Source organism: Patiria miniata, unplaced genomic scaffold (genome assembly GCF_015706575.1).
Source record: "Patiria miniata isolate m_02_andy unplaced genomic scaffold, ASM1570657v1 HiC_scaffold_18, whole genome shotgun sequence".
Lineage (NCBI taxonomy): Eukaryota > Metazoa > Echinodermata > Asteroidea > Valvatida > Asterinidae > Patiria > Patiria miniata.
In genome coordinates this window covers 16,327,632-16,353,258 of record NW_024037056.1, presented here as the reverse complement: position 1 = coordinate 16,353,258, position 25,627 = coordinate 16,327,632, and the positions used below count along the sequence as shown (strand labels likewise).

General features: G+C 40.9%; 1 protein-coding gene across 2 annotated transcripts in view; it reads right to left on the bottom strand.

Annotated features, from left to right (window-relative positions):
* LOC119724888 overlaps positions 1–24,377 on the bottom strand; it is a 30,964-nt gene extending 6,587 nt beyond the window's left edge. Inside the window, exons 1-8 of one of the 2 annotated variants that reach the window (XM_038196185.1) lie at positions 23,955–24,377; positions 21,523–21,642; positions 19,405–19,463; positions 17,899–18,015; positions 4,027–6,932; positions 3,365–3,602; positions 1,988–2,173; positions 614–709 (exon numbers count right to left, since the gene is read on the bottom strand). In XM_038196185.1, the coding sequence (XP_038052113.1) occupies positions 614–709; positions 1,988–2,173; positions 3,365–3,602; positions 4,027–6,932; positions 17,899–17,947 (3,475 nt within the window). In that variant the 5' untranslated portion in view covers positions 17,948–18,015; positions 19,405–19,463; positions 21,523–21,642; positions 23,955–24,377. The remainder of the gene's footprint in view (positions 1–613; positions 710–1,987; positions 2,174–3,364; positions 3,603–4,026; positions 6,933–17,898; positions 18,016–19,404; positions 19,464–21,522; positions 21,643–23,954) is intronic. The other variant, XM_038196186.1, reaches the window with a different exon arrangement.
* Between the last annotated feature and the right edge of the window lie 1,250 nt (positions 24,378–25,627).

Here is a 25,627-nt window from a genome sequence, read left to right as displayed (position 1 = left end):
TTTGGGTTGCTGAGAAAATGCCAATTATGTAAAAGTAGTCATTTTTCATGCTGTATACATTAAAATTACCACAGTAAGGGATTTTCACTGTACTTATTTGTGCATGTCCTAATCCTTACAAACAACACAGCAAATAATATGACGAGTACAAATGAATTTGATGGAAATACCTTTCATGTTCCACCTGAACAGGTATCTCATCCTTTTCAGCCATATTTTAAACCTTGTCAGCATCATCATGTCAAAATATTAAAGAAACTGCACAAATAAAGGATAATTTCACAGAAGGCTTACAGTAAAATGTTTCAGTTTAAAATATTTGTGTACAGGATGAAAAATGCCTACTTTTACATATTAAATTGGCATTTTCTCAGTAACCCAAAGTGCTATTTTCATGTTTTTTTTAATATTTGAAAGACAAGCTCTCAGCTTTAATCTGATACCCAAAACAAAAAAATCCACCAATCCTTTTTTTTTAAGACAAATAAATGTTTTACGGTTGCATTTGAATGAATCACATCCACTCCCTCTCCCAATAACTCTTTCCGTATGGAATACGAATGTTCCCAATTTTGTGAAAATTCCCTACGCTTGGCCATTTTTTAATACTGACCTTTATCCACGTCGGTGACAACCACCGGCCGGCTGTACTGAATGCGGAACCCAAACATGTTGTTGACCTTCTTGATTGTGACCTTCCTCTCGCGTGCTGATGAGTAACGGGGAGAAAAAAGTGGGCGGGGGATAAGTTGGAGGAGGTGTATGGGGGGGGGAAGGAAAGGCAAGTAATGAGTAATATTAGGCCAAGTTAAACAAAAATGTTGAGGTCCTGCCTTTTTGCAAAAAAAAGGAGGGGGCCTATTTTTTTCTCCTCCAAATTGGCCGCCCGACCTGGCTATTTTCAAGATGGCTTTTTTTTTTAATGGCTGCCACTTGGACTCAGGAAATGACATACCAGCTTTATATGGGCTAGATGCAATAGACAAAGAGGCTAAAATGATGCCACTGTTTAAAATATGTAATTTTTTTGATTAAAAAAAAAAAAAAAAGAGGCACCCTCCAAAAAAAGGAAGCGGGCAGGATGTTAAAATTTTTTCAATTTTTTATTTGGCCTTATACCCCTGGAAACTTCACTTGGACAGCCTTACATGCTGTTCCTGTTAATCCTGGATTAAGGGTAACCTCCCACAGCATTTATCATTGTAAAGTGTCATGCTCAAGGACACGCAAGCACAAAGTTGAATTGACAATACACCACACGGTGATAAACCCAAACCACCCACGCATGTCTTTGACTAGAGCCGAAGTCAACCCAATAACAAACAACAGCTGTAATTTGAGAAGCCCACTCGACAAGATACAACAGGACAACTATCCAGAGGTTAGCTAAGCGGCCTCAGATGATCTGAGTAAGCTACAAATGTACCACAGGATCAAATGTAGCCTTGACCAAGCCTGTCAAGCCAAGCTTTTTCCCTGAACAAATGTCAAGCCAAGCTTTTTTCCCTGAACAAATGTCAAGCCAAACTTTTTCCCTGAACAAATGGTGACGATGTTCCATGGGACAAGCTCTTCGTCTCAGAATTGGCAGTTGTATGCACTTCTCCTGTAGTCCCGTTAACTGTTTAACCCAGCAAGGTTACCAGTGATTTGTACACCTGTCGCACTTTGTTTCCCTGAACAGGTTCAGGGATAAACTCTGCCAATCCCAACTACTTATAGTATTAAGAACCGTGTGTCATCACAGATTTGGGTGTGGGAGATTTCGAAATAACTTTTTGAGTTCATTGACTTTTTCTCATTCCTAAGTTTCTAAGGTCAGTTTTATTAAATCTTTTGAACAGGGGCCATGCTATCACCTCCCCAGGGAAAAAAAGCATCCCCCCTGCATCAAATCAGGTCCACCTCCCCTTTCTCAACCATTGTCTTCTTTCTCCCTTCCCCCTCCCCCCAAAAACTTTTGCCGAAACATTTGATGCCACCATACCAATGAGGGACAGCCTTTGGTAGTCTATCGCCGACGTCTTCCGATGGACGCGACGGTAGGCCAGGCTTTGGTGCTGCATGCGAAACTCGTTCTCCGACGAGGTCGTTGTCACAGACTCCCTGGCCTCGTCTGCGCGGTCGAACTGCGGCACTTCGTCAGCTGCTTGCGAATTGTTCACTTCCGCAACTGGAAAATGTTAGAAACGTTCTGCATCAGGGCAATTCCGTGACAGAGGTTTTAAGAGCTCAGTGAATAAACCTAAAAAAAAATGTATCAAATCTTAAAATGGTTAATTAATTGGCGAATTGTTGACTTCAGCTACTGGAAAATGTTAGAAACATTCCCCATAAGGTAAATTCCATGACAGGGCTTTTAAAAGCTCAGTGAATAAACCTCAAAAAAATGTATCAAATCTTAAAATGGTTAATTAATTGGCTCTGTCCAAGACATTACACTTCCTTTCATAACACTGGAATTCAGGGGCGATTCACAATGCAGTGCGCCACCAAGAGTTTGCTACGGAGAGTCAATTTTTCTAGTTTACAGTCAACTGACATTTGAATGAGTGTCAGATGACAACTTGAGCTAATTTATTATAGATTGGGGCATAGCGTTCTGTTGCTTTACAAAAAACACCATATTGATAAAAAGAAAAGAAAAGGGCAAACAGATACTCAAATCATGCGCTTACGAAACTACTGACCAGAAAAACAAACAATTTTAAATGTCCTGTGCTGCGAATTTGTCGACCATCTCCAACAATGCATTGGGTAACATAAACTCTCCATGGCAAACTCTTGATGGCGCACTGCGTTGTGAATCGCCCGAATTGCCAGCAAGCATTCGTTTAACTGACCAGACTGCAACTCCGTGCCATTTCGAATACCAAGTATTTTTAGATTTCGCTTGAGCAGATATATGAAATTCTTAATTGATAACTGCCAGCAAGTCAAGTTTATCAGACACCATTAGGCATGGCCGAGTAGTGGATTTCTACTTGAGTTTTCGCAAAGAAATTACTAGTTTACAAGTAGTTAACCGAATTCCCATAAAAGTAGAAAAATGTCATATATGTCAGTAACTACAAGCAAATAGCGTGCAAGTTACACCACATTCTTAAGCACTGAGATATCATTACTGTGCGCCATTTTGAGTCATTTACTTGAGTTTTTTTGGGTTTTTTGGGGGGGTTTGCAGGGGACGTATTAAGCCGTGAACCCTACACCCTAAATTGCTACTCGCAAGTACCTGCTTCTACTCACACCTGGATGAGTACTCGAGTAGATGAAAAACCACAAGTAGAACAACGAATAGCATAACCTACTCGCGAGTACTTGAGTAATCGAGTTACTCGCCCAGCGGTAGACACTGTCTTACCTGTCTGCAAAGACTTGGCTGCCCCGGCCTGCATCTCCACCTGTTTGGTCATCATCTGCAGCTCCTGGTTGTTACCCACGTAGATCCAATCCGAGTGCCGGTAGCTGGCGTCATAGACTCCGCTGTCTTCGTCTTCCTCGTTGTCCACCTCGTCCTCCTCCTTGCTGGAGATGGACGGAATGTCGGGCTGCGACGTCACCACTTCCGAGGTAGGTGGTGATTCAGTGGCAGACTCCTCCTACATGAATGAAAACATGTACAACTGTAATTTATAAAGCCCAGTGTTTGGGAAGCACAGTCTAATAGTTAGTTTTTGTGACCTGTGGTAAGAGAGTCAGGGGTTCGAATCCAGTTGGTGACAATGGTGAATATGTTTTGTGTCCTCATGCAAATCTTAAGAGAATGTCCCGCCTGCATCTACCACGTATTTGACACTCTGACAAACTGGAGCATCGTGGCTTTGTGCTTTGGAGCATTATGGTTACCGTGATTGGTTTTAGCTGCTAATTTGAACAAAGCTGTATACTCCCCAGGGAGCTGAAATTGTCTTATACGTGTTTCATTGGCTTAATGAGCAGGGGTAACAATGATGTTGCATCTTGAGCACCAATAATGGTGAATACATGTATGTGCGCTTATAAAAGAAATGCATTGATTATTACCTTGGTATCAGGGCTCATTGGCTGTTGTTGGACCTCGGCTGCTTCTTGTCTCTCAACCTCATCAGTACTGTTCACCTCTTGGCAGTCTTCGTTGATGACCGTCACCTCCGCCTTCTGAACCTCGGGCATCATCCCCACTGAGACAGTCACCATCTTCTGCTCCATGGCCGGGTCCAGCTTGGCAAAGTCGATGTTGATGGAAGGTTCAGACGAAGAGGGTAGAGAATGCTCCGAGGGCGTCGCTTGAGCCAGGAGCTCCTGGTAGTCTAAATCCGGTGGGGACTGGGGCGGGATGGAAGCGGTGGAAGCAGTATCCGAGGAGGATGTGAGCCTAGATCGGTTGATATCCACACTCAGGGGGGTGTTTTCATTTGTCTGGCTTTGTGGGGGATCCTCTTGGGTTTCTGGTGAGCTTGGGGACTTGGGAGGCAAGGAGGTGCTTGGGGAATCGGGAGTGACATCACGGACTTTCAGAGAGGTATCTGGAGGTGGACCTGTGATGACCACTGGTGGGGTTTGTTGGACTGGAGGTTTAACCTCTTGATCGATGGTAGAGCTCTTGGAGACTGGTGCGGCTTCATCCGAGGAGGGAATTTGGTCCAAGTTGGGTTTTGATTGCTCCTCTTTTGGAGGTTCAGTGGGAGACTTTTTTGGTGTGCTTTCTTCTTTATGTTCCTCAGTTTTGATGGCCTGAACTGGCTTTCCGACAGGCTCTATGCAAGCATAATGGCGGATTTTACGTTTTGCAGGAATTGGCTTCTCTGGTTTTCTGGCAACATTCGGCACGGAAGGTTTGCTTTCGGGTGGGACTTCTTGTTGTTTCTCTTGAAGAGGTAAGGCACCAAGAATGAGTTCTTCTTCGCCATCATCACCATAACGAGTGACGACTGAGAAAGGACCTGGTGCATCAGACCTGTTTGCTTGTTTATGGGAGCTCACAGCAGAATCGTGTAACTGGCTTTGTTGGTCAAGGGGATTGCTCTTGGTGGCTTGTTTAAGTAGAACTTGACGCTCCACTGCAATTTCCGTCTTCCGTTCGTAGACGTTATCCTTCTTTGGGTACGGCAATTGTGAGCCATCCTGGTGTATGGAAACATCCAGCGATTTGTCATTTTGCTTTTGCAGCTGGTTGGTCAGACTGAGGCGCTTGGGCTTCGGCGGAGGTGGCCCGTCGGAGATCACATCTGATGACGAAGATGCCTTGCTCAGGGTGTCTGCTATAACCTCCGGAGAGCTTAGACCCTGTTGCTTTCGTAGGGGGTGTCTACTAGCTGTTGGAATGACTTCAGGAGATATTCCTCCAGCACGGGATTGGGCAAGTCTCTTTTTTGATTTGTGCTGCTCCTGGTTGTTATTTGACACGTTGGGAGTGGCAGCAAATTGGCGCGACTCTTGATGAGCTGTCAGCATCTCAGAGTCAGCCAGGAGCTCAGAGGTATCAGTACCAGCTTCTTGGGTAGGCATTGTCATCAGGAATCCACCAATAGTGTGCCTTTTGTTCCTCAGGCTCTCCTCCTGGGAAACTGTCAGGGGCGGGGAGATGACAACTTTCAAGTCCATCCCTTGGGAAGGATCTGACAGGACTCTCTTCCGGTCCTTGGGTTTCTGTTTGTCCTTCTTCTCGCTGCCTTTCTTCCCGTGTTTCTTCTTGTCCCAGGATTTGCTCCTCTTAGGGGAGGCGTACTCCTCACTGAACTCTTCCTTTGAGTACACAACGTGAGGCTGCCGCCCTTTGGACAGCGACTGCGTTTTCTTCCCCATGGTGATATCCTCAAGATAATCCTCAAGACTTTTGTTGCTCTCTGGTTCTGAATCTGATGATGTTACCAAACTGCACCGTTCCTGGCATTCAGACGCGTTGGGTGGAGTCAGGTTCTGTGTCCCACTTTCGAGAAAATTTGTTGACCTCGTTTCACCCCTTTCAGAATCAGTGATCACTTGACTGCAGCTTTCAGCAATATTCTCAACAGCTTGTTTAGTTTCAGTGTTTGTTGCGGGAGGATTCACAGGAAGTTTAATGTTTTGACCTGACGTGTTTTCGCATACCTCCGACCCTAGAAATAAAGGTGGGTTGTTTATAAAACAGGAAGGAATGCGTAAGTTTCTCTTCACTTTCTGACAGTGACAGCCTTCTTTTGGCCTGTGTCCTAACAACTTAGAGGAGTCGGACACGGACCGCTGCAAGTGCTTTCTCCGCTGCTCTGGAGTGATGTTCCTCACTGGCCACTCCCGACTAGCCTCTCTGTTGTCGAAAGTTTCAAAGTCGTCTTGCTGGACTAAAGATAAGTCGAAGATCCCGCTGTCTTGTTCGGATGTGAACCCATTACAGTCTTCGTTTGGGACGCTGTGATGGCGATGCCGCGACTGATCGGACTCCAGCGCCAGGATGTGCTCGATGGCTGATTCCTCGGTGGACGTTCTGTCCTTGGGAAGTAACGACGCGACAGTGTTTATATCCAACACGCCATCAAACAAGTCTGGCGGCAAGTTCTGTTGAGCCAGACACAAGTGTGCCGAAGATTCAATCTTTAACTCGGAGGATGCATTCGTGCTTAGAAAATCCCCCTTGAAAATGTTGGTCCCAGCTTCTTGAATAGTTTGTTTACTCTTAGCATAAAATGTCTCTTGGTTTATGACTTCCACAGTATTCGTGTTAGAGTTATTGCCTTGAAGCTGCCTGTCGGGTGACTCTACTAGATCAAGTGAACGCTCTTTTTGCTGATTCTCCGGATCGTGGTTCACATGTTGATCACAACCGGTGAGCACTAAACTAGCAATCTTGCAACAACCTTTTTGATGACCTAATTGTAAATTTGAGTCCGGTATTCTGTCAACAGAGTCTTCTTGAGGTTTTTCTTTCTCATCAGTGTTTAGGGCGGCGACCAAAGCCTTTACTTGGAGTTTTCCTGTAAACAACAAAGAAAGAGGGAAAAAATGTTTTTACTGCAAAAGCTTCAATATTTACATAACCTGCGGGCTCCAGAATTCCATAACAGCACTCTACTAACTCAACTGATTAGAAAAGAACCATGTCAGTTTCCCATTGTGTATAGGATGATCGACATTGGCTTGTACTAAATAATGTCATACAAAAAGTTTTACATAGCGGATAACTGAATACAATAAAAGAAATATTAGGACTAGTAAACAGCAATTGTCCTATTTATCATAATTCAACATAACCTACAGATGTAAAAACATCTGTTTTTACAGAACTGTTTCCAATACGATAAAAAGTTTTTCCTCAAATTTTCATTTGATAAAAAAATTTAATAGCTTAGTTTCATAGCTTTCCGACTAGTAGGAAATTCCCAACAGTCAGGGAAATGGAAGTACAAACACGAAACGCAAAGGGCAAAGTACAATGTGAACTTATGCAAGTTTCACTAATAAAGACCTTGAACTGAACCAATATTTGAGGTCAGTCAGCAACCCACGGATGACCCTGATGAGCTCTGACAGAACACCAATGAAGCATGTGCATAGTCATCAGTCAAACTTTGGTACATTATGTTTAGTAGTCTTTCATGTACATATTTATTCTTCTAAATGTGACTGCTAAATGCAGAAATATGACTTTTTAATATTGGGGTTGCTTATTTTCGTTTGTGGTTTGTTGTTTGATTTTTCTATTTTTTTTTTTTTTGAGGAGGGGGGTGTTCTTTTTTGTTATTTATATGGTTAACCTTAAGGCTTAACCCCAACTCCCTAGGCATTTTTGCTAGGATACGCAACCTCAATCTTGCAAAATCTTCCTTGGGGATAGTGCTTCATAGCAAATATTTTTTACACAGACCTGTTTAAAGTTTTGTGTTCATAGATGCTGGAACCCCCCCCCCCCCTCCCCCCAAAAAAATGCTGTTATTGTTGTCTTGTTCCCAGATCCTACTTCAGACGAAACAGAGCAATTTACAGACGTCAGGAATTGTCAGGTCAGGGACTCAGGGTACCAGACTAGCTGGCTTGCACCGTTTCTGCTTGCGTATGTAAACTTTACACAATGCCCTGTTTGACTTTGTCGGTACAATAACGGATGTGTTACCAATTACAAACAAAATGTGGACTTGACTAAATTTGGAAAATTGGGGGCAGTATTTGAAGAAAAAAAAGGCAGGTTTTGAAATTGAAATTGATACAAAAATGTCCACTTTTCTTGAAAATTACAACACACCAGGTGCCATGATTTCACAGGATGCTTGGGACCCATCATTTTATACAGTCAAGTAAAGGGGATCCCGCCTGCAGGCGATATGATGAAGTAAAGTATTTCAGAATAATTGTGTAGTTTTGGTTTTGATGATTGCAAATCTTGTATATTATCTTTAAGTACAAGTTAAAGGGAATATACATCATTTGCTTTTGCTGTAATTTTCAGAAATGGATGGAATTGGGGGGTTGGAAATATAAGCAAATATAGTTATACTGACTTTTTTGAGGTTTTGGGTTCGAAAATGCTATAAAAACCAAGAAAAACAATCATTTTCCTGTAGTCTGGTTCCCTGACTCCATATAAGAAGAAACAGAGCAGTTTACATACATTGGGGAATTGTAAGGTCAGGGAACCAGTCTAGCCGGCTCGTACCCGTTCATAGGTTTGTAATCGATTGCAAACAAGTGCGATGGTCAATTGGGGCCAGTATTTGAAAAAAAAGCCAGTTGTTTCGAACGCTGATCGGCCGATCAGCGTTGGAAATTGATACAAAAATACCACTTTTCTTGAAAATGACAGTATACCAGGTGCCATGATTTTACAGGATGCTTTACACTGTCATTCACTAACAGTCCAGCAAGGTATTTCAAAATGATTTGGTAGTTTTATTTTTTGATGTTTGCAAATGTTGTATTTTCCCTTTAATCTGTTGATCAAATTCTTCTACTGATACCTTTCTTATTAACTCTAGTCTACAATCAATAACAAGTTAGGGAAAGATTCCCATATCTGGCCATCACTTGTCATCCTGTGCACAAACTCTAGTACATATGAGACTGGTCTGAAAAATTTCTAAGTGTTTTCTCAGTAAATAATTCAATATTTTCCCAGCTAAATTTGACCTTCTTAGGACTTATCACTTTCTGATGGCTGATAGGTTACTGAAGGGAAAAATTGGTGATGGCCAGATATGGGAATCTTTCAAAAGTTAGTTTTTTAAGTTAGGCCCCTACATAAATCCACTTATTTAGTGAAAGTGTGCATACTATACTACTAGTACCGGTACTAGTGTAGAAAGTACCAAAAATTTAGTACACACATACACACGTATGTCCTATTTAAACAGAAATTAAACCTACCTCAGCACTCCCTGCAATACCAAATTCCTGAAGTACTGTACATCACCACATTTCACATAATGGACACAAAAGGCTAGTAAAAAGGCTACAGTATGTAATAGTTCTGTACCACACAAGTCATAAGCCTGTAAAAATATGCCACCCTGCATCACTATACACAAACAGTAACATATTGCCACCTGCTAGGCAGTTATGTACAGAATTCCACACAGCCCTGTGACAAGTCAAAGAACCTTGGCCATACCATTCCAACCAGCACCCCTTTCATCCAGTTGTCACTTGTAAACACGGACTCTAATTGATCAAAACTCTAGTTTCCTTATAAACCAGTTCAACTCTATTCACAAGATAACCCTTGTAACTTTCACCCCTTTGTTTATTTGGGAGCGGCCTAAAACCCAAGTTACTTTTGTAGTTTTTTAGGGCAAGTCCATTCATGGGAGAGGTAGGTTTTGTTCAGGAATGACTTTCTCTTTGTCAAAAGGTTATCAGTCAACCAGAGTTTGGGTAACACACAGTACCAGCTTGGCAAGGTCAAACCAACAACACGCCCCCTTTTTGGGTATACATACATACATTGCTTAACAGGCCAACAGTAACAGTGGTGACACTGTACATGTACATGTAGTTCTACAATACAAGGATAATTGAATGATTGAATACACAGTTAAAAAGTTTCCTAAACTACTGATGCATATCTAATTAAGACTACTGGTAGGCTATATAGTCAAAGGCTGCATAGAGTCTATCCTGTGGGTGTCTAGTGACTGTGTATGAAGATACAGACGCCACATATTATATTGGCTTATACCATGCTTATATTAAAGCTATAGTCCATCATTTGCAGCCATCCGAAAAAGTAACTGGCGTATTATTGTTGAAAAACATACTTGGTTGAAAGATAGTAAGTAGACTAAACTCCCTGTGAAATTAATCTTTCTGGCAAGCTATCATGTTGAAGTAATCAACGAAAGAAGGCCTTTCCAAGGGTGCATCTTAAGACGCACCATAGGAAAATTTAAATTAGTAGTTCGTTTTGTTATTTGCGCGCAGCGTGCGCAAGCATTGGCACGACGCACAGGCGCGCACGGTTGCTATAATTCGTCGGATCAGTGCGCAACATCGCGTATAGCTGCAATTCAAAACATGATTCAGCAACTTTTGATTTGAAATTGAGATCCTAGAATGCTGTTTTTCTCGGAATATACAGCTGAAGCTGAGCTGAAACTTAATCAGGTTAGTTGTTCAGTATCCTTCATTAGATTTTGAACACTTTTGTTGCTTCAAACGAACAAAATGCACAAATTACAAATGATGGACTATATCTTTAATAGCAAGGGTGGCTACCTGAATGTGAACTGGGTTCAAAACTCGGGGCAGAGTTTATGAAGCTGTTATCCAAATTCATTAAAAATAAAATATAGCAGATAATCTTAATTAGCAGACTGATTAAGTATAATTTTTAGCAAACAAAATCTGGAAACATAGCGAAGAAAAAAATATTGTCACAAATGTACATTTTTGTGTATCTCTGTATTAAAGGTGTATTGTATGCAAAAAATATACAATGTGCCTTAAACCAGGTAGGCAATTGGGCCAAAATTTAACTAAATATGTATGAGAAATCTCTAAATGAAACTTGAAGGTTTACATGGTGGAAAGATCAATAAGTGAGAGGTTTGCGGTAACACCATGTGGAAATATCTCTTTTCCTGATGACGAACAGAGCATACTGTTCGAAAAGTCAAGTTAATCCAACAGGTTCTCTTCAGAACCACACATACTCACAAAAGAGATATTTTCCACATGGTGTTACCGCAAACCTCTCACTTATTGAGAAATCTCTAGTTTCAAAAAAGTGTGTTCCCCATTCAGCTACTTTCCCAGCCAACTTCTAAACAAAATCTTCCTAAATCCAACATCTTCTTTCACTCTCCAAAGCTTCCCTTTTACTACAAAAAGGTACTGTACCTTTCCAACAAAATAATTATCCCAATCGAAAGGTTGACATTTGACTTTTTTTTATCAATGCCTCAGGGACGCCTTCCCCTGACCTTTTGAACTAAAGCCTCAAATGGGGTTCCCAGGGTTCAGCAGGTGACAAATTTTATTAGGTTGCAGAGAACTGGCGAGGTTTGCGGCTACAAAAAAGTTTGACAGAACACACGCAGCATTTGAGGTCAACATAGTCACAACAGGCCATACATGTAGTTACCCTTTCAACTCTCCTTTTTTTTCTCAGTTCAACACTTGCGTCTACTCAATCCCCTGACGGACATTTCTTGTCACTCTGGCAGTACAGAAGGAAATAAATATCAAGTGTATTATTTGGAACAGGTTGGAGTCAATTTGGCACACACTGTCCTACGTGAAACTAGTCTGGAAAATGTAGGCAATTACCCAATGAGTCTACTGGCATTTCCTTGTGGGACCACTTGAACTTAAGTTAAAGAGGTTGTGGAATGCTCGAAGACATTTCCGTCATTTTTCAGGTATATGTAGCCTAAGGTGTGATGAAATAAAAACGACTATTGTTTCTGTCATGAAAGGAGTACAAAGGGTACTTTTGAGAGCTATTTTTAAGGTCCTGTTTCGACCCGAACGTGCAATTTGTGTAAAAGTCGTCGTTGCAGGCAGCAAACAAAACACAGTAAATCGTGATGTAATAAACAGGACTCGTTTATGCTACTCTGCATCGGGAGTCCTGTTTATTACGTCACGATTTACTGTGTTTTGTTTGCTGCCCGCAACGACGACTTTTACACAAATTGCACGTTCGGGTCGAAACAGGCAGGACTTGAAAAACAGCTCTCAAAAGTACCTTTTGTACTCATTTTATGATACAAACAATAATCGTTTTTATTGCATCACACCTTAGGCTACATATACCCGAAAAATTACGGAAATGTCTTTGAGCATTCCACAACCTCTTTAAAAAATGTGCACAGAACTAGTTTGCACATGTACAGCTGCCCAGCATATTCTTCACCGATGGAAACCCGACCACACCAGCCAGTTAAATATTAATAAATAACTTTATATTTTTGTACAACTTTCTGAGAACTTCTTTCATTTCTTTTCTCCTTTCTGACCAAATTCTTACAAACTTCTACTTAATTTTTTTTTTCAAAAGACATTTCCAACAATTATCAAAACTTGCCAAACCTCTTTAATAAATTTCACAAATTCCTACAAATAAATGGGGTCCTGAAAAGTAGTTCCCATCACCCCCTCCTTTAAAATTGTGCAGCAGCAACGTGCAACAGCAACTGAATAAGAATAGTCAGAGAGCTGCCATTCACAAATGTTTTACAAGACATACAACAACGTACACGTGAACGTAGACAGATCTGTTTCTACAACAAACTAAGCTGAATTTACAGAGCTACATGTATTTGAACACATACTTCATATACCCGGCACAATGTAGTACTTACATTTAGGAAATGGAAGTGCTCATTCTTTATACCACTCTATTCATCATCTAGACACAATGACTGCACCATTTGCTGAAGATGCCAACATTATACCACTGCAACATTCTAGCTAATGTCTTATCACTCTCTATTTGCAGCATACAAAGATAAGAACCCACCCTACTCATCCCTGCCCTTGAGGTGAAAAGCAAACACTCTTGAGGAAGCCTCTTTGGTGTCAAAGGTCAAACATCACATAAACAGGACACAACACAAGTGGTGGGAACAAAAATAAACCAGTCTATATTGGCTGACCTTCAGCTGACATCTCAAGTGTGTTTTCTATGTTTATCTCAGAGTAGGCCACAAAGCTGTTTAGTACAGTGGCGTGCATTATAACGTACACAAACAAGCTGGCGTAGGCCTACAGTCATGTACAATCCATGGTAAACCCATGGAGGTAGCTGTATACCTCCATGCATGCCATGGTAAACACATGTTGGTCATAACGGGTTCATATCATACAGGAATTTGTTTGCCTTGATCATTATCTTAATAACCAAAAGCAGCAATTTTACATCAATTTCCCGAACAACTCAGCCTCAAGCTAAGCGCATGTCAATATATTCATTAAAATGACAACTTTAATATTTTTATCTGAACTACAGAAATGTTCGTAAAACAGAAAAACCTATAAAGTGTTTGAATTTGTACAACTACAAGTTGACATTTTTTCTTTGAATCAGCAAATAAACCAGTTTTATCAAATAAATTCTCATAATTCAACATGCATGTAATTTGCAGAATAAAATCCAATTCACAAGTTCACACCTTCATGTCCAATCCACCCCCCCCCCCCCCCCCCAACACCTCAACATCCAAACTACCACATATGTATGACCATGGCATGACAACAAGGTATGAACCTTTGGAAACATACCTTTGGAAAATGTAAACAATTTCAGCCAAAGTAAGAAATGATCAACACCTGATCAACAGATCAAGCCCTATATTTTAAACAACCTGGCCTGTAAAATTAATAAAAGTAGTGGAAAACCATCTGTTGGATTTAAACTTTTGACACATTAATCCATATCAGTTTCTTGTATAGTTGTAAAACTTGTGTGTGACACATATCACATGTAACAATTTTTTAAAAATGTATACATCATCATGTACACAACAGAAAACTCAAGCTTCACATTCCACAAAACTGACATCTACTCACTTTGTCTGGTCCTGGTCCAAATACAATTACAAGGCAGTCTACAAGCAGTCTGACAGTCCACATCATAATCCAAAAGAGGAACAACCTTACTCCACACTATGTTTTGGTCCAAAATCCAACAAATTGAAAGTACTGTTCACCACTCCAGCTAGTACTGTCAGTATTAAGAGACTAATCCCTCTTTATAATGCAGCATGAAACATGAAAAATGTATCTTTAGAAACTTGACTTTCAGTAGCTGGAACCCCGCTGGCCCAAAATCTGATTTCAGGAACCAAGCGCTAGCAGCAAATCCAGACAACTCAGTCAAGAAGCCACATGTTTGTCACTCGTGACATAACTACAGTGATCAAATGGGCACTGGCTCCCAAGCTAGACATCACTACGTGTGACCTCAGGCTTAAGCCAAAGGAATTTTGTTGAGGAGCGCCAGACTGGCAGAGTGGAGGTAGTAGTTAGTCTTGATTCAAGGTGCTAAATCCAAAGTATCAAACACATTAAAATCCAGTGTGAAGGATGAAATAGATCTGTTGTCAAAACTGCTCAGCAGTCAGCACAGAATTTGCTTAGTACCAAATCATGTTTGCTTAGCAAAATCTGATTACCAGCCCAAAAAATTTGTACATGTATACTGCTAAGTTGTCACTGGTTCTCACCTAATTCTTGCTTAAACCATAATATATTGGCTTTTGTATACACAATATCGTTTGAGAGTGGACAGTCGATACTGGCCCCCCAAACATTTGAAGTTGACAAATATTCACCTGGAGAACTAGATTAAAGCTGACTTAGTCAAATAAAAGGGCCCAATATAGAAGGCGCCCGCTGCAGTGTGTGTGACTAGTCAGAATCTCAAGGTAAAGACGCAGTTTATATAGTTTCCTAAAATAATCACCAAATCTGCTTGCATATCATAAACCAAAAGGATATTCCATAGACTAGCCTCACACATAGAAAAGGCAAAAGAGCCTGGAATGAAGTCTAGACATGAGTTGATATCCAAGGGTTGGGAACTTGACACCAAAAGGCCATGGGTCTGTAGACTCTTTACAAGACCTCAAACTGGAATGCTCACACCCTGGGGACATCACAAAACCTTCAAGGGATATGTAGACAAGTAGGTCGCACTTTATTTACTTGTCATCACAGGATAAAGACATTGTGTATTTATTTGCTCAGAATAAACTGGTTTTCTAGGATGATTGGATAATTATCAACCTGAAATGTTTCCTCATGCGCATTCACTGGGCTCCTGAATTTGCTGGTAATCCTAATAGTCTGCGGATATGTGACAAAATATCGATGAATTGTGCACTTTTTTATAAAAGCGTAAAATTTGGCACAGATGTTCATATTCATGCGAGAAAATGTTCATGAATATAAACATCTGTGCCAAGTTTCACACTTTTATGAAAAATTGCATAATTTGTCACTTGTCCGCTGGACTATAAGTACTTTTAGTGGCACTTTTTTATAAAAGCGTGAAATTTGGCACAGATGTTTATATTCGTGCGAGAAAATGTTAATGAATATAAACATCTGTTCCAAGTTTCACACTTTTATGAAAAATTGCACAATTTTGTCACTTGTCCGCTGGACTTTAAGTACTTTTAGTGGATTTTGAATGAGGGCTTTAATAATTTTTTATTTCCAGAGACTTTTTTTTTCTTTGAATTTTCACACTTATGAGTCACCAAATTTCAGAGAAATAAAACTGCATCATACAGGCATGCAACTGGGAATTTAGAAGAAGAAAAAAAACAAGGAAATTCCAAACCACATAAGACTTTGTACAGTGTTTTCTCAATTTGTAATGCATATCATGAGAAGTAAAAAATGAGGAAATCAGCCTGATTGGAGGAAAAGCATGACTTACATAGCTTACCTTGTCATATGCAAAAATGCAAAATAAAGACACCAGATTATTTGATGTCCTTTTAAATAAAAGAATCTCTGAATCCCTTTCCCCTAATGTTGACCAAAAAATTTACATCTTGCAGAATACAGGACGTCGCCTCTGTAAATCCTTGAGAATCACAAATTATTTTCCTCACTGACACTAGTGATGGCTTGGTAATCCACCAGCCTTGAACATAAGGCCAAGTATAAAAATAAACCAGTTTCTCGTGCCCGCCCACTTCCTTTTTCCAACCCGGCTTCTGTTTTTTCCTTTTCTTTTTAATCATACATGTACAGTATATATTTTGTTTGTTTATTTGTTTCCAGCAAAATTATACATGAAGATATGTATGCGAATTCAAAATGTAAATAATGGAAAAATGTGAGTGCGCACTTTGGACTCAATTAAGTATCAGCAAAAAGGGTCACGAAATGGAAGAACCATCTGCCATGATGCCATCTTGGAAAGTCTGCCATCTTGCGGGGGAAAAAAGGTTGCTCCCTTCCTTTTAACAAAAATCCGGACGAAAAATACTTTTTTTTTTACTTGGCCTAACTGTGAAGAAGTTACCCTATCCACAGAGCAAGATTATGCCTGGCTGGCTACACCACCTTGCACTTATTAGTCACTTCTTGCCTGCAGTGTTGGTGTGACACACTTTCGTGTAAATCCACGCGGCTTAACCTGTCCGTCACAATTACATGTATGCACATGTCCACCTCAAATCTTAACACACTATACCCAATGTCAAAACACAGCATTCTTCCCTTATTTATATTCCTCCATACTTCTAGTAAGTAAAGTCTGTCCCGAGCCAATGTGGCTCATCAGGCCGGCGTCTATCTCCGGTTTCAGTAGCATGAAACGACTGAGAATATTTCTACTCCCCCTGGATGGGATGCTAGTCCATCGTGGGTTACTCCCCAGCTAATGCCGGTACCCATTAATACTTCTGGGTGGAGAGGGGCAAGTGGAGGTGAAGTGCCTTGCCCAAGGACACAATATATGACCAGCGGCTGGATTCGAACCCCGGACCCTCTGATCATGAGTCACAAACCCTAACCACTAGGCCACACACTCCATACTTCTAGTACATAACCTTTATTAGCCTTTTTGAAGTATGACAGACACACTAGTATATGGGCTCTGTGCACATAGTACCCCTTCAACGGCTAGAAAAGGACAGTTGGCCGGGTGAGACATAAACTGGTTCCCTGTCCATCCACTGCGTATTTCGAATGATCCAAAGTTATTGGGGGCGGGGATTACATGTAGTCTGGGAGACTATCTCAAGATAAATTTGAATGCATTCGCGAGATGACGACGCCTGACGCTCACGCGAAGATGCTATGGCTAATAGCTGTGGCACATTCAGGAAGTCGTGCATACTTCGCACGCGAACCAGTACAGTACAGTACGCACACGCTGTGCGTCTTGTCCACAGGGCTCTCAAAAGTGGTTAAAAAGCGCCCTCTTTAGGTGGTGCATGGAGCCCATAGAGCTATTTGAAGCGTGCAATTCGGGTAAATAAAAAACGAGGTAGCCGATTTTTCAAACAGCGCCCTCTATTGTGTCTGCCATTCTTTAAACAGGCTAGTGGGGTCAAGACAGGTACAATTGTAGGGGGCGGGGCTTTGGGGTGTGGAGGTCGCCTCGGGGGGGGGGGGGGGGCTCCCTGCTCCCAATTAATTGCTCCATCTACCCGACCTATCATCCAAGCCTTTCGTAACTAATCCTCCATGTTTTAACAAGCAATTACATCAACTTTTGTACATTTTCTAAATCTTGCCTGTTTACTTTTGCAGCCCTAAACGTAAACCAAAAAGCGACAACTGAGACTTCTAGTTCTTTCGTCTGGCGTGCACAGCCTACGGTTTTAGGCCAAGGGTAGACATCCAGACCAGGGCATCATCAGTTACGGTGAAACAACTGAGTGATAGAGTGCCATAATGACAATTGTATATCTTTGCCACAAGTTGTAAACAGAGGGTGTTGATTACGGACCTCATAAATAATTTAAACAAATTGATTGAACGTACCTGAATTAAATTCATCAGGTGTAACTCGATCCATTTTGCCGGCGTCCATAGCTTCCTGGTCCAAATATCAACACATATTGGCAATGTCAATGGACCTTGCTCACGCTGTGAATTGGCCTGCTGAACAAACACAGAGGTATATTGTACAATGTTTAATTGCCTGTTGAAGATAACACAATCGCAGTGGCGCACGCAAGATGTGGTTTTAAAGGGGGGCTCCAAAAAAAAAAATTAATTTGTTAAAAGTTGATTTTTTTTGTGCGCACAATTTTGGCCACAATTTTTGGCCGCAGAAAAAAAATTGGGTTATTTTTTGGAAGGGCGGCCTATTTTGACGTTGGTGGCGCCACTTACACCCCTATTATACTACTCGAAAACAGGCCACATTCATATCACCACGGCCAAATCGTGGGACTAAAAAAAAAAAAATACCAAATTTGTTTTTTAAAAATTGACAACCTCCATAATCTCCATGTCCATAGTCTGACATAATTCCTGGGATAATCCCAGGGTAGGGGACAGGAAGGGCTTACTTGACCTCAATGTCCCTGATTGACCTGGGAGCTATGGTCAGTCCCTAATGATTTGGCAAATTATTCAATCAAATATACAATATGTGACGGACAAAACAGGTGTGAATTAAATTAACAATGAATTTGCCATTATCAGTGGCAGTGTTTTACTAGCCAGTAACATATCCAGTGAATTGGGAGGGGGACATATTCTGACGAAATTGCCCAAGGCCAAAAAAAAAAAGTCTCAGGTTTCTGGTATGGAGCTTGCCCAAAAAGTGGTGCGGCAACGCGCCTTTTTTTTTTTTTTTACCTGATTTTTTTGCTTCAAATGTCGGCTGATGACTGCAAATGATGCCCGACTAAACTTAGTGCAAATATATGGGAGTCCAGAGAGGCCACATAAAGCTTATTCTCGACCATAACTCAATAAAAAAAAACACGTTAAAATTGTGCAGCAGCAGCAGGATTCCAGTCAAACCAGTGAGTTTGGCGGTTTTGAGACATCATCTTTCATTGAAAAAAAAACTTTTTCATTTTGCCGACGCGCATGGCTACGGCGACGTGCGCGCATACCAGAAACCGGAGACTTTTGGGGGGGGGGCCTAATCTTAATTTATTTTTTTTTTTTTCCTTTTTGTTTTCATTCAAAATTGTCACAACACAACCTCAATCAGAGATGCCACCAATCATAAAAAGCCTGAAACACTACTACAAAACCTGAAACTATCCTCACCCCCCTTTCAAAAATGTGTTTTCTGGATATTTCAGACCAAATCCAGAACTTTCAATTTGTCACATTTTTAACAAAAAAAACCTGAATTCAGGTTAAAAAAAAGTTCATAGTTCCCAGGTCACTGAGGGACATTGAGGTCAAGTAAGCCCTTCCTGTCCCCTACCCTGGGATTGTCCCGAGTAGCAAACACTACTCGGGATTGCTGAAGTACTCGGGTTACTTGGCCAGTACTACTGTAAAAATACAAAATCTACTTACCTGTGAGTGAAATGGTACTTCTGTCAGTTGTAGTCCACTTCAAAATCGAAAAGTCGTAACTGCAAACAGATTTAAACGGAACAAGCAAAAGTAATCAGTTATGCAAACCAAGACAAAATATTCCAACAGGTTCCACGAAGAAGAAAACAATCCACAGGCTCCCGAACAAATTTCTGGTCAACAGTACTCAGCACTGAGCTACTGTATCGCCTTCACTGGAAGTGATCCAACCGTTAGGTCTTGGCAAACTTTATGGAACTGGGGTTCATTTGAGTCACTTGAGAAAAAAAAAAGTAGAACGGGGGTTCATTAATCCGCATTATGACTAACTGCGGAGTCCGGTTTCCACAAAGAAACCGCGCACATGTAGGCGACATCCTTGACTCTGACGTGGAACATATTGAGGGGTGATAATCAACGCACAGGAAACGCTTGTCGTCACCGATCGCTGGCAACTCATGGTTAATCAAGATTAATCGCGGAGTCGGGATTCCTGACAAATTAATATTCATGCGTCGAAATAACTTGCTAATATTCTCAGAACAGGCAGAAATTATTATAGATGGCAGAAATATTCACTAGGGTAAAAGTTTTACATGGGGTCAACCCAGCTCCAGATGCTGAAAAAATGCACTAGGAAACTTGGGAGGAATTTTTCAAATTTCAGGAAGGTAGTGTCTAACCACTATTAACCTCCAAGGTGTTTAACGCTCCTTGAACCTTAGAACTTTTTTAATGTTATTTACTAAAAGCATTTCGGACTTATGAGGCGTCCGACTTCTGAGGCGTCGGACTTATGAAGCATACAGTTTATTTATTCCGCCTCATAGGTCTGACACCGCATAAGTCTGACGCCTCAAACCTTTGACGCCTCATAAGTCCGAAACAGCGTTTGTCCATTGTCGGACTTATGTGGCGTGGGACTTATGAGGCGTCGGACCTATGAGGCGGAATTTATACCTCATAAGTCCGATGCCTCATAAGTCCAAAATTTCAGGATTATGAGGTGTCGGACCTATGAGGCGTCGGACTTAAGAAACGGCCCCTGTTTAGCTGGCAGACAAATTTATACGCAACATGGTATCATACATGCCAGTCAATGTACATGTATGCATTCAAGATTTCACAATATTAAAAACTACATATATCTAGCCTTTTTTCCCATTTTTTTTCCCCCAATAAGCCTTCGACAGGAAACGGTATTTTCCTACCGATTGGGCAAGCCAAATATAGCCTGCCGGCAAGAAACTTTCGGATGACTTGTCATATGAGTCAGAGCTCCCTACGGAACAGACGCAGGAAGGGGCTTAACATGCACAGCGCCACACTGTCAGGGGAGTCCGGGTGCCAGTTCAAATTTGCAAATCACAAATATTCGTCAAGCGCAGAGTATACAAATTTGCATAACTTGGGGTTAATTTGCATAGTGGCACTTGGGGGACCCTCATTTGAAGGAGGGGTACTCAATGTATTGTTAAAGGAATATACAATATACATGTAATTTGCAAAATCAAAAAACATCTACATATTATTATTAAACGCCTTACTTGACTGTAAATGTAAGTGAATAATTGTCTCAAGCATCCTCTGAAATCATGGCACCTGGTGTGCTGTCATTTTTAAGAAGAGTGGAATTTTTGTATCAATTTCCAACAATGCTCGGCCGACCATCGTTAGGAAAAAACCAGATTTTTTTTTTCTTCAAATCCTGTCCCCAATTTACCAAATTTAGTTAGCCAACATTTTGTTTGCAATCGGTTACACATCCGTGAACGGATGCAAGCCAGCTAGTCTGATTCCCTGACCTGACAATTCCGAGACGTCTATAAAGTGCTCCGTTTTGTCCAAAGTAGGGTCAGGGAACCAGACTACAAAAACAGCATTTTCTTGGTTTTTCCAGCATCTATGAACACAAAGCTTTAAACAGGTCAGTGCAACAATATTTGCTATAAAAATACTAACCCCCAAATCTCTGTAAATTACAGCACAATTTTATTGTTGTATTACCTTTTAATGATATTTGAGTGGAAAATTACCAAGTACTGAGGTAACAGGAAAAAATGTCACACTTTGGATGCAAAATACGCAAATTACTGGGGCTTCCAGCAAAATACTCACCCATACAGAATCTTCCCTGATGTCCCTTGTACATATCCAGTTGCTAGCCAGCAAGTCTACCGAAAAAGCAGTGGGCTTCAACACAAACGGTGATCATGGTAAGATGGGTATCCTAATGCACTTGATTAAAAGGAAGAAAAAAACGTTGAAACCATTCAAAACTTTACAAATCCAAATGAGTTGCGTTACAACTCCACATGTTTTTAAGTCTAAAACATTTGTTGACAGTACTGTACATGTATAAGCGAACCAGCGGGATCGGAATATCTTGGAAGCTGCGGGCCAACAAATCTGTGTTCATGCATGTACATGTAATTTTCTGGAAGGAAAAGTGTTTTGAATAAAAAAAAATCAGATTTTTGACCCCAGTCACCCCATGATGACCTTTGACCCCAGTTTGGTCATGTGACATGTTGGGGCTGGGCTACTGATACTTTTGACAAAGTTTGGTTGAAATCAGTCAAAATATGTAGGAGCAATAGACAATGACAACGTTTGTTACTAATTAACTAACTCACAATGGAGAGACATGATAATTCGTTGAGCTGCTATCCCGCAGCTAAAAACATTGAAACCATTTCAGAGTTTACAAGTTCAAATGAGTTGAGTATGTAACAACTCCACATGTTTGTCTAAAACCTTTGTTGACAGTGCTGTACATAATGCAAAAACAAAATAATAATAATAGTTCTGCTTCCGGTTACCCTACCTACCCTATTTTGACAGCCCCTATACCCTAATTTTTTGGGGGGAAACACGAGGAAAAAAACCCTGAAAATCATAAATTTCTACCTTTTACCCTTGACTACACGCACCTCCATATGATCGTACACACACAAAAATTGCCAACCAAAAATGTTCCCTACCTACCTACCCTATTTTCAAATGCCATGTAATCGGAAGCAGAACTAGTTATTTTTTAGCCTAAGCAAAGTAGTACAATAACTAAAAGGAACTTACTAAACACACAGGTGAGAAAACAATATGTAACCAGGAACGATGTCCCACGTAGGAACTCAACTCAAAACTTGCAAACAAATCTTCACCACTCTCATGAGGAGACATTTAATGTCTAAGGGATAAAAATTCCTCTACTTGCGAAAAGCTGTGAGAACATTTTGTATCCTGTTTCTATAAATAGAAACATCAACAAAACTGTCTGGCTATATCTACAGGTTTAACAGTGAGCAATGTGACGCATGAGGCGTGCACCTACTAGCGTCGGTTCAGGATTATGATTCACAGAAATATCTTTTGTTGCCAAGTGAATGGGCAACCGTGCAAATGAACAAAAGCCGACAAAACTGCCAACTAACACACCTGGGTGGGTACACGCTAAACCTTTCAAGCAAACATAACAAAACATTCACATTCATCAAAGAGGAAGTAAACGAAATATTATTTGCATACTTACATGCAAACACCCCTTTTTTAAACAACAATTTTTTTTAGAGGGGGGGAGAATACTGCCTAGGCCTATTGAAATTTAACTTATCAAGTGGCTATTGTTATGGCAGTCTACTGTCTGGTTCCCTGACCTGAAAATATTAAACAACAGGATCTTTGGCTCTTGGATCCAGACTATCAACCGAATGGTTCTTGGACTTTGTTTCCCCTTAAAAAAATAATTCTCCAAAGCCATGGATCACTTAGAAAAAAATGAAATCTACTTCAATAAAGAAAGAGATTTTTGATTAAAAAACATTAGTGTACAAAGAAAATCATTAATAAAACAGTAATCGTGTAGTTTAGGACACCTCCCTTTTTTTGCTTGTTTTTTTTTCAAAAATGGCTTAAAATTGCAACTGTCAAATTTTTCAAAATAATTTTTGCAGCCCCAAACATTTTTTATTTACTATAGGTTTTGTAATTTTGTAAAATGAGACTTTCTTACCTGTTTTAGCACCAAGAGACGTGCGAGTCACACCACCTATGATTTTCCTCATAAACATGAAATAAAAAGCCTGCCCTCTCTCATGTCTTTCTACAAAATTAAGCCTGCTGATATAGGCCTATATCATGGTATTTCACTTAGCGAACTCAAAAATATAAAATGAGTTTTCCTGCTGGTAACTATTTAGGACTAGGTAGTCCAAAAACATATGGAACGGGGTCCTAAACTACTCGATTACCAATAAACATGATTAATTTAACATGTTTACAATGAGGTGTTTCACGGTAATATACGCCATCTTGCCGACAGGGCAATTTTCCAGGCGTTGCTGTGTACGCATCATCAATGGAAAACTTTGGCGCTTCCAAGTCATCATGCGGTCATTCCAAAATGCGCCTGCGTCTAGCAACGCATGCTCTTTTTGCCCCGCGAACAAGACAGCGCATATTACCGTGAACATGGTGAAACTGCTTATTAAAAAGAACAAATTAAAAAGAGGATACTATTACTAAAACTAACAATAAATTCTCACACTCACAGCGCAGCGCGGATTCATGGTAGTCAACAGGTTAACCCATCAAGCCACAGCGCTCTCCTCTGGATGGAAGGGCAGTTTTTGTGTGTGTTTTTAGATGCGCAAATCCAAAGCCAAGGTCTGATGGTCTGATGCTAATGATGGTGTTTGTCGTCATTCAACCGTCCACAGCTCACAGGTCCATCCCATGTCATTGTCATTTGTCATTAAAACGACAGCTTTCCAAAATCCAATTCTAATTTCTAGCATAGGCCTAGTTCCTCATTATGTTTTTCAGCACAGTGACCAATCGACGAGGTCGCAGTAAATCGATCCAGGCATGCAAAGTTGTGAACCCACGAAGCAGACAGACATTCACAAACATCGAACATGTCTGACCGAACACACTGAATGACCGTCCATTGAAAACCCCGCCATCATTGTTTACCCCTCACGCAACAAACAGGGATCGCTCATGTCAACAAAACCGCGTGAGCACCGTCGCTGATTGGTCAAATGTTCAGGACAGGAATCCAGAGCATGTGGACGTCTCCCTAAGCTTCAACCGTGACTTAGACTTTCCCCAGTCTTTTGTTCCTCATGCATTTTCTTGCTGTATGTAAAAAGCCAGACGTAGGCGGACAGAATGGTGGCGCTATCACTGAAATTCATGGCCAATAAATATCCAAGTGGCTTTACGTTACTGTGGCAACGACGGTGTTCAACCGACGTTAAATTTCCTCATGTCATGTCGCGCTAGAATATCATTAGCAAAATTTTGGTCTAGAAATAACTGATCCAAAAATTAGGTTGATGACATTTTATCGATTCCCAAAACTCGATTGTCAGTTTTAATCGGACTTATAGTGAAGTACGTCCCTGATGTGACGTGAACGGGCATGCAGTTAAATCGATACCGGCATAATCATTGCTTTTTTGTAGGCTGTCAACAACCCCCCCCCCCCCCGCCCCAAGGAAAAATGTAGCACGTGCTGGTCCCCCATTGACAGTTACCCCTTCCCCTCCGCCCCCCTAGGTTTATTGACATAGAGTGCCGAGCACAATCTCTCATTTTTCCGTATTCGCCAAGTAACTGAAGAAAAACAACCAAATGCCCTTGACATTCAACGGCTGTGTTTCTTCAATTCCCGCCCTGCCAAGTCTACTGTTCATCATATTTGATACTAATAGAGCACAACAAGCGCAATATATGCGTGACGGTTCCCTCTGCAAGGACATTTGGTGGGCAATCATACGGCAACTGCAAGTCATTAGACAGTTATCGATTTTTCTTTCTGCTTCTGTTTCTTTCTTTTTTTGGCACTAGCAAAACAGCGACGATGTTGGTGCGCCACATTGCAGAGAAGAAACTGTCTAATTGCCTGGTGGCTGTGTGCATACAACACATTTGTAACACGCAACTTGAGATCTCTCACGCTCACGGTTGTTTGAAGATTGGAGTCTAAAGGCCTTGTAACTAAAGTCCCCCCCCCCAAAAAAAACAAAAAAACCTGTTAGAATCCACAAAAAAGTCAAATGTGCATCATCTTGAAGCAATAAATTTGTAGTTTTGAAAAGCGGGAGGGGACTTCCGATTTCTAAACGCGTATCTAATCATTACATGGATTTTTTCGTCGCCGGGTCGGACGGTGATGTAAATGAATAAGATTTGCCTTTTTTTCGACGTATAAACGCTG